The following is a 19,306-nucleotide window of genomic DNA, read 5'->3' as shown; positions in this document are numbered from 1 at the left end:
GTCATCAAAATAAAGGGATTATAAACGTACTAATTTGGTTAAAAAGTTTGTGATTTTTTTTAAGCGCAACAATAATATAAAAGTATATAATAATGGGTATCATTTTAATCGTATTGACCCTCAGAATAAAGAACACACGTCATTGTTACCATAAATTGTACGGCGTGAAAACAAAACCTTCCAAAATTAGCAAAATTGCGTTTTTCGTTTTCATTTCCCCACAAAAATAGTGTTTTTTGGTTGCGCCATACATTTTATGATATAATGAGTGATGTCATTACAAAGGACAACTGGTCGCGCAAAAAACAAGCCCTCATACTAGTCTGTAGATGAAAATATAAAAGAGTTATGATTTTTAGAAGGCGAGGAGGAAAAAATGAAAACGTAAAAATTAAATTGTCTGAGTCCTTAAGGCCAAAATGGGCTGAGTCCTTAAGGGGTTAACAAAAAGATCTGGGAGGCGCCACAGCTTCTATCAGAACCAATGTAGCTGCTACATGTGTCGCTCGCTCCCTAAGAGTCTGGCTTTCACAATTACAATCCCATCTTGTTAATCAGATTCCTAGAGAAGATATCTTAGAATCATTACCCATAATTTCCAAGGCAGTAGATTTTTTGGCAGACTCTTCGGTAGATTCTGTAAGATTGGGTGCCAGAGCAGCTGCTTTATCTAATTCTTCTAGGAGAGCCACATGGCTTAGGCAATGGAAGGGTGATGTGGGCTCAAAAGGCAAACTATGTTCCATCCCTAGTATTGGAGATTGCCTTTTTGGTCCCGTCTTAGACAAAGTACTTGAGAAGGCTTCTAATAGGAAGAAAGGATTTCCCAGGGTCGTGCCCTTGATTCCTTTTGTAGCAAAAAACAATCCAGAAAGCCTAATCAATCAGAAGTTTCAGGACAATAGGAAATTTAACCCCTTAACGACGCAGGACGTATATTTACATCTTGCGCCGGCTCCCAAGATATGAAGCGGGATCGCGCCGCGATCCTGCATCATATCGCGTCGGTCCCGGCGCTCATCAACGGCCGGGACCCGCGGCTAATACCACACATCGCCGATCGCGGCGATGTGCGGTATTAACCCTTAAGCGGCGGTCAAAGCTGACCGCCGCTTCTAAAGTGAAACTGAAAGTGACCCGGCTGTTCGGGACCGCCGCGGTGAAATCGCGGCGTCCCGAACAGCTGATAGGACACCGGGAGGGCCCTTAGCTGCCTCCTCGGTGTCCGATCGACGAATGACTGCTCCGTGCCTGAGATCCAGGCAGGAGCAGTCAAGCGCCGATAATGCTGATCACAGGCGTGTTAATACACGCCAGTGATCAGCATAGGAGATCAGTGTGTGCAGTGTTATAGGTCCCTATGGGACCTATAACACTGCAAAAAAAAGTTAAAAAAAAGTGTTAATAAAGGTCATTTAACCCCTTCCCTAATAAAAGTTTGAATCACCCCCCTTTTCCCATAAAAAAAATAAAACAGTGTAAAAAATAAATAAACATATGTGGTATCGCCGTGTGCGTAAATGTCCGAACTATAAAAATATATCATTAATTAAACCGCACGGTCAATGGCGTACGCGCAAAAAAATTCCAAAGTCAAAAAAGCGTATTTTGGTCACTTTTTATACCATTAAAAAAATGAATAAAAAGTGATCAAAAAGTCCGATCAAAACAAAAATCATACCGATAAAAACTTCAGATCACGGCGCAAAAAATTAGTCCTCATACTGCCCCGTACATGGAAAAATAAAAAAGTTATAGGGGTCAGAAGATGACATTTTTAAACGTATAAATTTTCCTGCATGTAGTTACGATTTTTTCCAGAAGTGCGACAAAATCAAACCTATATAAGTAGGGTATCATTTTAACCGTATGGACCTACAGAATAATAAGGTGTAATTTTTACCGAAATATGCACTGCGTAGAAACGGAAGCCCCCAAAAGTTACAAAATTGCGTTTTTTTTCCGATTTTGTCTCACAATGATTTTTTTTCCATTTCGACGTGCATTTTTTGGGTAAAATGACTGTCACTGCAAAGTAGAATTGGCGACGCAAAAAATAAGCCATAATATGGATTTTTAGGTGGAAAATTGAAAGGGTTTTGATTTTTAAAAGGTAAGGAGGAAAAAACTAAAGTGCAAAAACGGAAAAACCCTGAGTCCTTAAGGGGTTAAAGTCCCTAGTTTAAAGGTAGAGGTTTCCTCTTCAATCTCAACAAAGTCTAGTTCCAAAGATCCCAAACAACGATGGCTTTCTCCCAGTGGGACGGTGTCTGTCCAGGTTTGTGGGGGCCTGGAAGAAAGTTTCTTCCAGCCCCTAGGTTCTATACACCATGAGATCGGGTCTCCTTCTGGAGTTCCAGTCTTTTCTTCCAGACAGATTCTTCCCCACTGGGATAGTGAGAGATTCCCTAAAACAAGAGGCCATGATAACAGAAATAAAATCTCTCTTGCTCAAAAAAGTCCTGGTTCCAGTCCCCTAGGGGGAGGAGGGGAGGGGATTTTATTCCCCTCTCTTCTTAGATGATGGCGGAGGTGGCAGCTTTCATAAGAACCTAAAACTTCCTGTTAGTTTCATATCTGGACGATTTGCTGATTGTATCAGACTCCTCAGAAACCCTTAATTTGCACATTCAGGTAGTTTGCTCCAATACTGAAAGATCTAGGTTGAATATGAATCTAAAAAAGTCAAACTTAACCCCTTCCAGGCAGTGCGTTTTCTTAGGCATCCTTCTGGATTCAATATCTCAGCTCCCTCTCCTGCCTCTAGCCAAACAGATCCTCATCAAGGACAGAGTAGAAATTATTTTCTGGTCTCAGGGAAGCAATGTCAGTACTAGGTCTGATGACTTCTTGTATTGTAGCAGTGAGATGAATGGGCTCAGTACAGATCCAGGATATTGTCATACAGATATCCTTCAGAAGTGGGATGGCAATCCCTCGTCACTAAACCAAAAATGTTCCCTTTCGTCAAAAGCAAGGGTCTCCTTGATATGGTGGATGAACCCCAACAACCTATCTCAAGGGGTACCTTGGTCTCCCTGGTCGGTCGCCAGTCCTTGGGGTTGAGGTGCTTCCTGTGGCCAGCTGCTCCTTCAAGGCAGATGGTTTCCTCTGATGAATCAGTCAAGTTACAAAGAGCTTTATGCAGTTTTCCAGGCAATATATTTGCCTATTCCTCAAATTCAAGGGAAGCTGTAGACGTGTTGGTGATCCCCTGGTCGCCCTTTGCTCTTCCCTCTCTCTTTCCTCCTCTTCCGCCTTCTACTCAGGGTCGCGAGGAAGCTCAAGGCGGAAGGCATCTCAGCAATTCTTGTCGCTCCGGATTGGCCCAGGCGAGCTTGGTACGCTGACATCATTCGTCTTGTTGCAGACGTACCACTGAGTCTCCCGGATCGTCCCGATCTCTCCCAGGGACCCCTCTGCCACCCAAATTCACTGCCACTGCGTTTGACGGCGTGGCGGTTGAAACCACGGTTCTGAGGGCTCAGTGTTATCCGCACAATGATCCGGGCTCGCAAACCCCCCCCTCTGCCAGGATTTATCACCAGACCCTTCTACTGCTTTGGGACTAAACTGATTAGCTAAGAGTCAGTAGGCGGGCTATATCCTGCTGGGAGGGGCCGACTTCTTTTTTTCTGTTGCCTATTGGCAGCAAGATATACCCACGATTCCTGTGTCCCCCAATGGATCCTCCTAGAAAGATATTACTGTCAGTATAAAAAAATCTACTTTTTACTAATAACATATGCTCTGAAACGAAGAGAAAAAAAATTATTTGAGGTGAAATTGCAATTTTTTTTTTTTTTTTTTTTTACGCCATTCACCTTGTCTTTCTTACATGGTAATTTCATACTTTAGGTCGCCCTGATTACAGCAGTACCAAATTTGTTTAGTTTGTCATTTTTTACTAATTTAAAATTCAAAATTTTAAATTTTTTTTTACGCCTATAACATTATTTTCCCGCATACTGGGCTGTATGAGGGCAATTTTTTTTTTGCGCCGCAATCTGTTTTATCTGTACAATTTTGGTATTTAGCTGACTTTTTAATCGCTTTCTTACTTTATTTTTTTTTTTTTTTTTGGGATATGATGTTACACAGTTCTGTGGTTTGGGATTTATTTTTACTGTGGTGTGGTTGTTTTTATTGTGTTATTATGAATTGTGATAGATCAGTGGAGATGACAGATGCTGGTGAAGACCTCGGGACTTGCGGTGATATTTTATGTTATTGCATTCTGGCGCTTTTTTGTTTATGATTACCTAGTAATATAAACATGATTGTTTCTGTGGTTACGCCATTTAGCTTATGTTAAAACAATGGTAAACACGAAAAGGTGTGTTTTGTAATTAATTGAAATGATTTGCACTTGGTAATGACTGTTGGTCTGTGTATATTTATCTGAAGTTGTTTCCCTTATTTTGTATGCTTGATACATTGATAAACATTGCTTTATGTAACCAATAAATTTTAGCTCTTTTCCACCGAAGCCTCCATTTTGGTGCTGTGGCTTTTGTCTCTTCTTTGGATTTGTATCCGGACTGGCCGTCTAGATGATTACGTGCACATTGGATGGATACAGTGCTGTTCTCTATTCCTTTGTTGCACTCATAAGAAATAATACATTTCTCTCTTCTAAAGAGTAAACTTTAGCCCCTTAAGGACCAGGCCCATTTTGGCCTTAATGGGGTACTCCACTCCCCAGCATTCGGAACATTTAGTTCCAAATGCTAGAGGCAGGCTTTGGTGGTCACCACGCCTCTTGTGACATCAATCCATGGGACATCACTCGAATCCAAGTCTATGGGAAAGGGCGTGACTCACCTCCATCCTCATATTTACCTCCTGCTGTGCCGGCACCTGCCTGCTGGAGGTCCCATTACTGTCCGGGTGTTGCTCTGGTCCGCGACTCTGCCGGGGTTAGGTGTCGGCGACATATGCTGCTGCCGCCGGGGGTCCGCTGCACTGGGCTCTCTCATGCTATGTTGGGCTGCTGGAGGCTGGCTGCGGTAGCTGTCGGGGGGTCTCCGGTGTCTGAGCGTGACTGCACGAGGGGCGTGGCAACCACCGAAGCCCGCACCCAGCGATAGGAACTAAATGTTCCGAACGCTGGGGAGTGGAGTACCCCTTTAACTTAGCTCCGGTCCCCTTACCTAGCTCCGGCCGTCTCCCGGGGTCTTCTGCTCTGGTCTGCGATCGAGCAGACCAGAGCAGAAGATCACTGATAATACTGAGCAGTGCTGTGTCCTATGCATAGCACTGAACAGTATTGGCAATCCAAGGATTGCTATAGATAGTCCCCTATGGGGACATTAAAAAGTGTAAAAAAAATAATAAAAGTTGAAAAATGTAAAAATAAAAAGTGAAAAAAAAGGTGAAAAATCCCCTCCCCCCCCCAATAAAAATGAAAATTGTCAGTTTTTCCCATTTTACCCCAAAAAAGCTTAATTTTTTAAAAAATAAACATATTTGGTATTGCCACGTGCGTAAATGTCCGAACTATCAAAATATTATGTTAATGATCCCGTATGGGGAATGGTGTAAAATTAAAGTCCAAAAATGATGTTTTTTTTGTCACATTTTATTCAAAAAAAAATTTGTAAAAAAATGATCTAAAAGATTTATACATGCATATGTGGTCTCTAAAAAAAAAAAAAGTACAGATGACGGCGCAAAAAATGAGCCCTCATACCTCCCTATATACGGAAAAATGAAAAAGTTATAGGTGGTCAAAATAGGGCGATTTTAGATTACTGATTTTGTGCAAAAAGTTTGATTTTTTTTTTTTTTAAGTGGTACAAAAATATAAAAGTATCTAGCCATGGGTATCATTTTAATCCTATTGACCCACAGAATTAAGAACACTTGTCATTTTTTACCATAAAGTGTACAGCGTGAAAATGAAACCCTCCAAAATTTTGGTTTTCATTTAAATTTCCTCCCTAAAAAAGATGTTTTTTGGGTTCGCAGTACATTTTATGGTAAAATGAGGTTTCATTACAAAGTACAATTGGTCACACAAAAAACAAGCCCTTATATGGGTCTGTAGATGGAAATATAAAAGAGTTATGGATTTTAGAAGGCGAGGTGGAAAAAAAGAAAAACGCAAAAATAAAATTGGCCTGGTCCTTAAGGTGAAAATGGGCTTGGTCATTATGGGGTTAAGGACCAGGCCAATTTTATTTTTGCATGTTCGTTTTTTCCTCCTCACCTTCTAAATATCAAAGCTTTTATATTTTCATACAGACTCATATGAGGGCTTGTTTTTTGTCTCATCAATTTTACCTTGTAATGAAATCACTCCTTTTACCATAAAATGTACAGCTCAACCAAAAAAATATTATTTATGTGGGGAAATTGAAAAGAAAACCACAATTTATAAAATGTTGGAAGGTTCTGTTTTTACGCTGTACACTTTACGGTAAAAATGACATGTTTTTATTCTGTGGGTCAATGTGATTAAAATGATACCCATGTTATATGCTTTTTTTTTTAAATAGTTGTAGCGCTTAAAAAAAAAAATTTAGTATGTTTAAAATACCTCTATTTCGATCACCTATAACTGTAGGTATGAGGGCAAATTTTTTGCGCTGTGATCTTGAATTTATTATTGGTACCACTTTTGCTTATATTTCACTTTTTTCATACATTTTTTTTTTATCTTTTTTTTTATCTTTTTTTTTTTTTTTTTGAATAAAATGTGACAAAAGAGCAGCAATTTTGGACTTTTTAAAACTTGGTTTTATTTTTTACACTTTTTATGTCCCCATAGGGGACTATTGCTATCAATCATTTGATAGCACTATTCATAGCACTGATCAGTATTAGCATAGCACTATCGGCTCTCGTCTGCTTGATCTCAGACCAGAATAGAAAAGACACCAGGAGACTGCCGGAGGCAGGTGAGGGGACCTGAGGGGTTAATGGCGGACATCAGCATGATCGCTGATGTACGCCATTACCAGCGGGTCCCTGGCTGCTAACAGCAGCTGGGACCTGCCGTGCATGATGCGAGTATTGGTACGGTGCTTTCTGTCATTGCATGGCGTAAATATATGTCATGGTGTGCTAAGTACCACCTCCCCATGATGTACATTTACGTCCATTGTCGTTAAGGGGTTAAAGGGACCTGCCAGTAATGGTCGACATTCGCGATCGCGCGGGTGTCTGCCATTAACCCCTCAGATGCTGTGATCAATACAGATCACGGCATCTGCTGCTCTGCAGTTACTAAAATGGATGATCGAATCGCCCGCGGCGATCCGATCATCCAGACGGAGGTCCCCTCACCTGCCTCTGCTGCCTTACATGGGTCTTCTTCTCTGGTCTTAGATCGAGCAGACCAGAGCAGAAGATGACCGATAACACTGATCAGTGTAGATCCGAACTATTAAAATATAATGTTAATGATACCGTACGGAGAATGGCATGAATGTAAAAAAAAAGTCCACAATTGTTGCTTTTTTTATAACATTTTATTCCAAAAGAAAATAAAAAATGTATTAAAGGTTTTAGATGCAAATATGGTATCAATGAAAAGTACAGATCACGGCGCAAAAAATTAGCCCTCCGCTTAGGAAAAATGAAAAAGTTATAGGTCATTAAAATAGGGGGATTTTAAACGTACTAATTTGGTTAAAAAGTTTGCGTTTTTTTTTTTTGTTTTTTTTTTTAGCGCAACAATAATAGAAAAGTATGTTATCATAGGTATCATTTTAATCGTATTGACCCAAAGAATAAAGAACACATGTCATTTTTACCGTAAATTTTACGGCGTAAAAACGAAACCTTCCAAAATTTGCTAAACTGAGGTTTTCTTTTTAATTTCCCCACACAAATAGTATTTTTTTTGTTGCGCCATACATTTTATGGTAAAATGAGTGATGGCATTACAAAGGACAACTGGTCGCGCAAAAAACAAGCCCTCATACTAGTCTGTGGATGAAAATATAAGAGTTATGATTTTTAGAAGGCGAGGAGGAAAAAACTAAAATGTAAAAGTCCTTATACAACATTGTACAGGGGACGAGTTGAGCAGTTGCCCATAGCAACAAATCTTTGCTACTTTCATTTTTTAAAAGGTCACTGAAAAATGCACAAGTTTTAGTAAATCTCCTTACTAGTTGTCTGGCATTTGAGCAAAAAGTTACAGAACTGGGGTTTATCTGATATGGATATAATGAAATTATATGTACAATTCATTCAATCCATTTGTTGTGGCAGGAAGGGTTATAACGTGTCTCTTGCACTTTTTGCTGATTTCTCCTGGTTTGGCTATTTTCACACCCAAAAAACGTCTTTTTTTATTTTTGCCTTTAACGTCCATTATCGGGACAGGGCACAATGGATCCCATTGACTATAATGGGGTCAGTCGTCCGGTATTGTTTTTGTAGCGGGAGAAAGACGTCACAAGCAATGATTTTTCTCCTGCTATTCTCCCCTCCTTTTCTAATGTCCACTGCCTGCCGGTTCACCATGGCGGTGTGATGGGGGACGGACTATAACTATGGGGACAGATATATATAACACTAACAGTATCTAACTAACTATGTTTATCTTCACTAAGTTTGCAAATAACTTGACATCAGTATTTATATTTGTGTAGTAAAAAAAAATAAAGTGATTTTAAGTGTTGATTAAAATGTGTCTGTATCAAGAGAAAACGCTCAGTATAGTCTTCAGACTTCTGCCTAGCTATGCAGGTAAGAGCTGCTATACATGTGTAAATTATTGTACGACTTATTTTGGGATAATAGCTGGGGAACAAAGCATTTCATAAATGGATTCCCTAATGCTTCTGAAAAATAGGTGTAAGATCTTAAATGATCGTTTCCCATACCTGTCATCACTGCATTAGACAGAAGTACCAATGTGAGACGTGTGTAGGATTTTTGTCTAGTTTCTGTTATGTGACTTGTATATTTGTTCTTTTTCTTTCATCTGTAGCTCCAGCACATAGTCAGTGATGAAATCTGTGTACAGGTGACGGATCTCTACCTCTCTGAGAGTAGCTGCAATGCTACAGGGGGTCTCCTTGCTACCCAAGCGTCTCGTTCCCTGGGTGAGGCCAACTACCAGCGAAAGGCTGAACAGCTGATGGCAGATGAGAACTGTTTCAAGGTGAGCAACATGTTACCCTGACATTGAAAGGTTCTTCTCATTTTTTCTTTTCAACTAAAAACCAGTATCGCTTCAAGAGTCTACATTAAAGGGGTACTCTGCCCCAAGACATCTTATCCCCTAATCAAAGGGATAGGGGATAAGATGTCTGATCGCGGGGGTCCCGGCGCTGGGGACCCCTGTGATCTCTTCTGCAGCGCCCCTGCAGCTGCACAGAGCGAGCATCGAGCGAGGATCACTCTGTGCAGCTGAAAAACAGGGGTGCTGCAGGAGAGATCGCGGGGGTCCCCAGCGCCAGGACCCCCACAATCAGGCATCTTATCCCCTATCCTTTGATTAGGGGATAAGATGTCTTAGGGTAGAGTACCTCTTAAAGTTACTTGTATAGTTATCATAAACCAGTTCTATAGGAAGTATCAAACATCAAATTGGCGACTCCTTTTAACATAGATATGTGTATAGGAAACTGAGATTATGTTGTGTCCATTCATTTTTTATATATATATATATATATATATATATATCTATCTATCTATCTCTATCTTTATCTTCTATATTAGAGATTTAAAAATCAAGAAATAAAATGTACCAATTACCACTAAACTCCTTAAATCCTACTATGTTTCATCCTTTCACTCTTGTTTCTTTTTTCCCTTTGTACAGTTGATGTTTTTCCAGAGTTGTGGACAGGTCCAAATAACAATTGAACTGCTGGACACTGAGGAAGAAAACTCAGATGACCCAGCGGAGACCGAGGTAAGCCCTACTCGTTCCTGAGGGGCTCTCGGTTACCGCCACCATAGGCAGGACCCCGACCTCCAGGACCTTTTGGGGAAAGGGTCACGGGGGGATATGTGTGAAAACACCTAGAAAATCGCCTTCTGAGATCAAATCACAGCCCACCCCGGTCAAACAAAACCTGCAGTGTGTGTATCTGATTTTTATATATCTGTACAGAATGTTACCAATCTGTGGTTTGTTACAGAATCCAGAGAATACTTAAATTCCAAAATATTTAAAACATTTTGGACTCAGAATCCAATTGTAATATAATAAACTTGTTTTATCGATCCAGGGTGACTTAGTGATTTGTTCTGTTTTTGTTTTATTTTCCGCTGTCTTCTCCCATTGAATCTTTCCATAATGATGCCATTCTTCATGCTCACTTTCTTCCTGAGTCACTAACCTCTAAGCCACGCTCCTTGTTTCCTCCTATACTGTTCATGTGGCAAATGAAGAAGCTGTGTAAAGAAGAGCTAACTACTTCCTAGCAAAGACCTTTTCTTCTTCTAGTATTGTGTTTTCCACAGACCCAATGTTCACTGACCTTTATTGGTAATCTTCAGATGTTTCTAGTATTTAGATTAAATTCTCATATTCCAGTTTATGTAAAGACATATTGAATAGCTGTGTAAATAGCATTAAAGGGGTACTCTGATGGAAAACATTATTTTTTTTAATTTTATTTTTTTTAAATAAACTGGTGCCAGAAAGTTACACATTTGTAAATTACTTCTATTAAAAAATCTTAATCCTCCCAGTACTTTTCAGCTGCTGTATGCTCCACAGGAAGTTCTTTTCTGTCTGACCACAGTGCACTCTGCTGACACCTCTGTCCATGTCAGGAACTGTCCAGAGCTGGAGAGGTTTGCTATAGGGATTTGCTCCTACTATGGACAGAGGTGTCAGCAGAGAGTACTGTGGTCAGGCAGAAAAGAAATTCAATAAGAAATGAACTTCCTGTGGTGCATACAGCAGGTGAGAAGTACTGGAAGGATTAAGATTTTTTTAATAGAAGTAATTTACAAATCTGTTTAAAGGAGAACTGTAGTGCAATATAACTTATCCCCTATCTGAAGGATAGGGTATAAGTTATAGATCGCGGGGGTCCCCCGGGATCTCCTGGACAGGGCAGCGGCAGTATGCTGGAAAGGGGGCGTTCCGTCCCTGCATGACGTGGCAGCCAACATGCCCCCTCCATGTACCCCATAGAGATACATGGAGGGGGAGTGTCTGCCGCGGCTTTCTGCTGGGGACGAAACTTCACTTCCTCCAGACTGCCGCGTCCCTGTCTAGGAGATCGCGGGGGACCCCCCGCGATCTATAACTTATACCCTATCCTTTGGATAGGGGATAAGTTATTTTGCGCTGGAATACTCCTTTAACTTTCTGGCACCAGTAGATTAAAAAAAAAATATAAATTCCACTGGAGTACCCCTTTAATTGTCTTCTACTGATCTGAAGTTGCAGAACTGCTGGTTGTCATAGGGATCTGCCAACAAGATAGCAGACAGACTTTTGCAGCACTGTACTGCACTGCATTCTGGGAAATCTTTTTTTTTTTTGTTTTTTTTTTTTAATCTGTTGATGTTAATTTATTGTATAGGGTGAGACGACTAACCTAAGAAGGCACATTTCCACTAAACCACAAAGTTTTGGAGGTTTGAGTGTAGCAGCTTTTACAGTTGCATGTATGTATGTACGTTTGTATGCATGAATGTATGTATGACAAGACGCAGGGGTTAGTACAAGACTAAACACCTAAAATAACATACTTCTAAGAAGAAAATGATACCGCATGTGTGGTGTACAAATCAGGATTTTATGGAGTCCTACTTAAAGTTGTACAGGGCTTTATTCTTTTAGACCTCCTTATTTATTGCAAGGTCCTAAGATCTGTGATCCTAAAACCTTACTATGTATTTTGGCTGTAAGAAGTCCAAAATTCAGAGGTTGTTCTACCTGTATGACTTTTAATGTGACCCAATAAAATCTTAGTATCAAGACTCGGCTCAGAAGATCCCGATGTCTGCACACACATTGTGAGGGTCTCTGATGCAGTGTTTCCCAACCAGTGTGCCTCCAGCTGTTGCAAAACTACAACTCCCAGCATGCTGGGAGTTGTAGTTTTGCAACAGCTAGAGGCACACTGGTTGGGAAACACTGCTCTGATGATGAGGATGTGTATTAGATTGTTTATTAGATTGAGGATTTTTATAAGATAGAAAAGTTCAACTATTTATGTAGCCCTTAACAGGTTTTTAACTTAAAGGGGTACTCCGTGGAAAACATTGTTTTTTATTTTATTTTTTTAAATCAACTCGTGCCAAAAAGTTAAACAGATTTGTAAATTACTTCTATTAAAAAAATCTTAATCATTCCAGTACTACTTAGCTGCTGAATACTACAGAGGAAATTATTTTCTTCTTTAATTTCGTTTTTCTGACCACAGTGCTCTCTGCTGACACCTCTGTCCATGTCAGGAACTGTACAGAGCAGGGGAAAATTCCCCGTAGCAAACATATGCTGCTCTGGACAGTTCCTAAAATGGACAGAGGTGTCAGCAGAGAGCACTGTGCTTGTGACAGAAAAGAATTCCAAAAAGAAAAGAATTACCCATGTAGTTAACAGCAGCTAATAAGTACTGGAAGGATTAATATTTTTTATAGAAGTAATTTACAAATCTGTTTAGATTTTTGGCACAGGTTGATTAAAATAAATAAATAAATAAAAGTTTTCCACTGGAGTACCCCTTTAAGCCAACATTTTATCCCTCCAATGAAATAAAAGAAGACTAGATTATATTTAGAAATAATCAATAGGAACGTATTGATGGAAAATCCAAGAGCTTCTATTATAACATTTGGCGTACTGGATTGCTTGGACAATAAATAGAAGGTACATTGTTTCCATTTAAAAGTATGTTCTCACGGTGTGTATACACTGTAGATTTTATGCTTTGTTTAACTATTTACTTATGTTTATTTTACGCAGCATAAAATCGGCAGCGTATACAATATGTGAACAGGCCCCTAATATCAACTGTGCCTGTACCGTCTGTATAGTTTATGGGGTTTGTGTGTGGAGGGGGTCTTATTATCAACTTTGTTAATTGATATTGGTTAAGCACAGACATAAGCCATGGATAGGGGCGTATGAAACCTACTACTTCAAGCACCGAAAAAATAAACTGCTTAAGAAACTCTGCACAAAAATCATACTCCTTTTTTATTTTTTTTTGCCCAATGAAGGTGGTGACTGACACACAGCTTCTCCTGCTTATTCTTATAGGTCTCTATTAGAAAGTTTTTGCCACCTAATACTTTAGTATGTGAATTGTATTCCATAATGATCTCAGTCCCCATTCTAGTAGTGACTGCGCAGTGGGAATCCATACTCAGTCTTTGAGTTTTCTGGAGTTGGCCTCTGTTTAGCATACGGTGTGCCACCCTAGTGAATTGTCCATTACTCTGTGGATTCTCTATACCTCTATTATGATGAGTAAACCATAGCGAATTGAAGATATTACAGGAACTGCAGCTGTTCTCCTATTGACACAAGGAACGCCAGACACTGTCTGCAAACAGTCACTTCTTCCTTATCCTTAAAGTTAAAACTGTTTCCTAGTTTCCTTCTTTAGTAAATGTATCTGCAAACAGGAGTGCAAAGCCTGTAAGAGCTGTCCTGTTGGCATTGGGAAGGTCTCTTCTTGGTAGATTTCATTACTGGCTTATAGCACCATTTACATTTGTGATGGAGCTCTAGAATCCTGCACAGCTTCTGTACCTAATTCTGGAGGGTCTTAGATCTGGTAACATGTGAGATAAGACATTGGTTATAGAGAAGAATGCTACAGCGTGAACTGGCTGAATAGATAGTACACACTATAGTAAACAAACACCTGATAGAAAAATTATATTCATTTTTATTGTAAACATTAGAGATGAGCAAACTTACAGTAAATTCGATTGGTCACGAACTTCTCTGCTCGGCAGTTGATGACTTTTCCTGCATAAATTAGTTCAGCTTTCCGGTGCTCCGGTGGGCTGGAGACTCTCTTGGGACTGTATCCACCTTTTCCAGCCCACCGGAGCACCTGGAGGCTGAACTAATTTACGCAGGATAAGTAATCAACTGCCGAGCGGAGAGGTTCGTGACGAATCGAATTTACTTTAAGTTCGCTCATCTCTAGTAAACATGTTAAAAATGACATGTAAATGGCCACAATATGGAAGTTTGAGGCTAACATAGAAACTGCTACATCGTGTAAACTCTTGCTACCCATATATAGGAATAAAGTGCATATAGTAGCTCATTGTGCTCTAATTAAATACCTGGAAACACTGACACTGTACTATAAATGTAAACATGGTAAGAAAATAGCTCACATAACAGTGATTATTGTACAAGATACTCCCCAATAGGAGGGATTAGTGCTCACTAATGTAATACTTCGGCTCCCTCCACACCACTGTTTTTGACCGTTAGGTGACATCCGTTAGGAAGATAGTGGTAGAAAAATGTGTGCATGACACGTCTTTTTCTCCCGCTATCGTTACAGGACTTATAGCGAACGTTAGGGGAATCCCATTGAAGTCAATGGGATCCTCTTTGCCCATTATAACTCCCGTTTTGCTTTGTTACAATAACTGACGTTAATGGCAGACAAAGTAGGGAAAAATAAAAAGAGCCATTAACGTCCCTTTGTAACGGAGCAACAGTGTAGTGTGAAAGGAGCCTAACAATAATACCAACCGTAAGAGTAAACCAATGTACACATATGCAGATCAGGTAAATACAATGGCAGCAATAGATAAATATAAGCTTCTCACCCATGTGGGATAGCAGTCTGTGCCCCGACCCCTATGATAGTTTCGGGTTCCCTTTCTCAAGAGTGTTCCTCTTGAGAAAGGGAAACCGAAAAGATCGTAGGGGTCGGGGTAGAGACTGCGATCTTTATTATCTATTGCTGCCATTGTATTTATATGTGTACATTAGTTTACTCTTGCTGTGGGTATTAGTATTACATTAGTGAGCACTGATCCCTCCTATTGGGGAGTATCTTGTATAATAATCACTGTTATGTGAGCTATTTTCTTACCATGTTTACATTATTTATAGTACAGTGTCAGTGTTTCCAGGTATTTAATTAGAGCACAATGTTACTATATGCACTTTATTCCTATATATGGGTAGTAAAAGAGTTTACACGATGTAGCAGTTTCTATGTTAACCCCCTTTTTGTATTGGCAAACTTCCACAGCACTTATCCATATTGTGGCCATTTACATGTTATTTTTAACATGTTTATAATAAAGATGATATGAATTTTTATATCAGGTGGTGTTTTTTTCCCTCTCTCCTCTACATGTATTATCTGATTTGTCAGGATCTCCCCTGTGTGATATACAGGATTTCTGCATCCCCTCAGGTGTGTCATGACACAAGGGAGACTTTGGGACACACTACTAGAACTTGTATACTTACTATTAAACACTAGTACAAGGCTACCTTAATATTCTGGCATGCATTCAGCACGAAGGGTAAGGCCTTATATGTAGTGCAACCATAGTGGCCAAAATCTTTACCAGTACTAGAGAGCAGTATGGTTGTGGAATGCCAACATTTTACCTGCAAACACTGGACAGAAGTGATCTCTGCTGGCTAAAGACCCATTTACCACCGGTCGATTATCAAACCTTCAGGCTCACGCATCGGTTGATCACATGGGTTGTGTGGGCCCTATGTGGTAACATGTTCTCCTGTGTAAGCGGGTTGTACTGCCGACAGTGATGGAAGTGAAGGGCCACACAACTATCCATCATTTTATACCACCATCACTCCCAATAATTGAGCTGTCTAAAGGACCCTTTTAAGCACCCATTGACTCGTACATAGTTGGTGCATGTTTTGGGCTGCTGCCTGTGTATTTTTGGTCAGTTTTTTTTAGCCAAAAGCAGAAGTGGGTTCAAAACAAAGAAAAAGGTGAAAGTCTTTCATCATAGTTTTTCTTTGTCTGCATCACTCCTGCTTTCAGATACACATACTGACAAATACTGAGGCCTTACCCCTAAGACTGTGTTCACCTATTGGCACACTTTTGGACTTGGCTTGGGTCAAATGGCAAAATGTAGCAAAAAGTCTAATATGCAATGAATACGAGAACAAGTGCTATTGAGTTCAGCATTACAGTACACTTGTTTAGCAAAATAAAATGTCCTTAAAATCCTGTGTTCAAAATGTCATATTTCCCCTCCTATAAAGTGATGGCATATTGTTAACATATGATGATTTGGAGTCCAACCTCTGGGACCTACAGTGATCCCAAGAATAAAAGGGCTTCAGTACTGACTCCGCAAATAGCTGCAGCCTCTTGGTTCTCGGGATTGTGGGACTCCATGGAGTTGGGTCATTGTAGACCAGAAACTGATGGACTATCTTAGTAATGCCCACAACTATATATGTCACAATTGCTCCCTTCTATAGTTCTTAGACATGCATTAGGTTTAGAAATTTTCGAAAATGTTAGTTTATTTTTACTAATAGTTTTAGTTTAGTAATGCAGAGGGTGGTGATTTATTGATTTCTATTGGCACACAGCATATATTAACCGTCAAGATAAACAATACGATACCAGACCTATATTAGGCTGGAATCACACATGCAGTTAAAAAAATATATAAATGTAATTCACTTTGGCATTCACTCCTGGGTTTGGCAAAAAAAATAAAAAAAAATGCATCAAAAACTCAGTGTGATTTCAGCCATCTACTTCCCTTTAAAGGTATACTCTGCTGGAAAACATTTTATTTTTTTTAAATCAACTGGTGCCAGAAAGTTAAACACGTTTGTAAATTAAGAAAGAACTCCATCTGGCAGTGAAGGTATGGATTAAAAGACTTGTCTTTATTGATAAACAGCAGTTCACATACAGATAGATGGTCTGACGCGTTTCGCCCTATGCAGGGCTTAATCGTAGACTCGGAGTCTACGATTAAGCCCTGTATAGGGTGAAACCCGTCAGACCATCTATCTGTATGTGAACTGCTGTTTATTAATAAAGACAAGCCTTTTAATCCATACCTTCACTGCCAGATGGAGTTCTTTCTTAGTATCCAGAGTTGCCGAGGGCGGTACTGGCTGGTCCGCAGCACAGGTGTGGAGGATATTCAACGCTAGTGTGAGCGGTATCCAAGTTTCCCTTTGACGTTTTTAAATTACTTTTATTAAAAAATCTTAATCCTTCTAGTACTAATTGACTGCTGTATGCTACACAGGAAGTTATTTTCTTTTTGAATTTCCTTTCGGTCTGACCACAGTGCTCTCTGCTGACACCTCTGTCCATGTCAGGAACTGTCCAGAGTAGGAGAAAATCCCCATAGCAAACCCATCCTGCTCTGGACAGTTCTTAAAATGGCCAGAGGTGTCAGCAGAGAGCACTGTGGTGTGGGGTTTTGAAAAGCACTTCCTGTGGAGCATACAGAAGCTGATACTGGGAGGATTAAGAATTTTTAATAGAAGTCATTTACAAATCTGTTTTCAACTTTTTCATCAGTTCATAAAAAAAAAAAAAAAAAACTAAAGGTTTTCCAGTGGAGTGCCCCTTTAAATCCACTGCTGTCTACATGTCAGCTAGCTCTGTGATGCTAGAATCACACATTTGACCTTCAGCAATGGAGATAAAACCGGTACATACCAATTTAGTTTCACTAGAGAATCACTTGAATAACCTTTTACACCTTGCAAGCTGCATGCAAAACCCCACAGAAAAGCTTTGATGATATTGATGCTCTCCGCAGCACGATGGGGTAAATCTGCTGTTTTACATTGCTTGACCATCCAAAGCTGTATATCTCATGATTTTTAAAGGGGTACTCCCTTGGAAAACTTTTTTTTTTTTTTTTTTTTCTTTTTTTTAATCAACTGTTGCCAGAAAGTTAAACAGATTTGTAAATCACTTCTATTAAAAAAATCTTAATCCTTCCAGTACTTTTTAGGGGCTGTATACTAAAGAGAAATCCAAAAAAGAAATGCATTTCCTCTGATGTCATGACCACAGTGCTCTCTGCTGACCATTTTAGGAACTGTCCAGAGCAGGAGAAAAACCCCATAGCAAACATGCTGCTCTGGACAGTTCCTAAAATGGACAGCAGAGGTCAGCAGAGAGCACTGTGGTCGTGACATCAGAGGAAATGCATTTCTTTTTTGGATTTCTCTTTAGTATACAGCCCCTAAAAAGTACTGGAAGGATTAAGATTTTTTAATAGAAGTGATTTACAAATCTGTTTAACTTTCTGGCACCAGTTGATTAAAAAGAAATTTTTTCCACGGGCGTGCCCCTTTAATGGAACCTGGAAAGTGTTTTTCACATCTTTGAGTAAGCTGTGAAAAGCTGCTTAGGAGTAAAATAAAAAAAAAAGTACCGTAACTAAGAAAAGCATTTCTGGTCCTTATTTTAATATATCCTATATATTAGTATATTGCAGTGTTTCCAAACCATGGTGCCTCCAGATGTTGCAAAACTACAACTCCCAGCATGCCTGGACAGCCAAAGGCTGTCCAGGCATGCTGGGAGTTGTAGTTTTGCAACAGCTGGCGTCACCCTGGTTGGGAAACACTTGATATTGTAACATTTTGTAGACACAGAGATGGGTTTTCTTTTCCTGTGTAAGTTAGTTACTCCTTATGTAAAAAAGTTTTGAACCTCTCTTACATGAAGGAAGTTTTGATTTGCTGTTTTGCTGGGTTTAGTTGGCCCTATAAAGCACCAGATCAAAACATTGGATGCAACAGATCTAGACTGCTGCGTTCTGTTTCCATTCTCAGTAGCCCCAGATTTAAGTGTACAGGCCCAAAGTTTCCCAAACATTAACGAATATCTCTATCAGTCATGACATGCTTTCCCCTTGAACATTGTCAGCCTTACAGCTTCTACAGCAACAGAATTACCATAATAAACCGAATAGATGTGAAGAGCCACAATACACCCTTCTACCCCTAACTCTGAATTGGAGGCTGGACATCACTATGATGTAACTGGAGGAAAGCTGCTTACCCCAGGCTTCCCGATGTGCACCGGAAGCAGATCTTTGCAGAAGAGTTTCACCGGTCATCCACCCTCCATTTAATGGGGGTAGCAGCATTCTTAATTTCTAAAAAAAATAAAGTGCATGCAAAGTGTCCATGCAAAATCTTACAAAATGTGCATTTTATTTTACGATATGAAAGGCTATTAGATTCATGTTGAAAGTTAAATGGGCACTGCCACTTTTGGCATGCCAGAGGTTTTTGATCGGTCGGGGTCCCGACACTCAGACCCCAAGCGATCGCTTGAAGTAGCCGGAAGAAGAATGTGCTAAGACAATTTCACAATGTGTTGTCTCTGGCAGTGTGAAGCCCGTTATT

General features: G+C 39.8%; 1 protein-coding gene across 4 annotated transcripts in view; it reads left to right on the top strand.

The window, feature by feature from the left end:
- The window catches only part of SIN3A (SIN3 transcription regulator family member A), a 91,620-nt gene that overhangs the window by 60,308 nt on the left and 12,006 nt on the right, over positions 1 to 19,306 (top strand). For all 4 annotated transcript variants that reach the window (XM_056572707.1, XM_056572708.1, XM_056572706.1 and 1 more), the window contains exons 17-18: positions 8,948 to 9,121; positions 9,785 to 9,877. In XM_056572707.1, the coding sequence (XP_056428682.1) occupies positions 8,948 to 9,121; positions 9,785 to 9,877 (267 nt within the window). The remainder of the gene's footprint in view (positions 1 to 8,947; positions 9,122 to 9,784; positions 9,878 to 19,306) is intronic.

Source organism: Hyla sarda, chromosome 4 (assembly GCF_029499605.1).
Source record: "Hyla sarda isolate aHylSar1 chromosome 4, aHylSar1.hap1, whole genome shotgun sequence".
NCBI lineage: Eukaryota > Metazoa > Chordata > Amphibia > Anura > Hylidae > Hyla > Hyla sarda.
The sequence above is the reverse complement of the archived record's forward strand: the minus strand, read 5'-3'. Positions and strand labels throughout refer to the sequence as shown.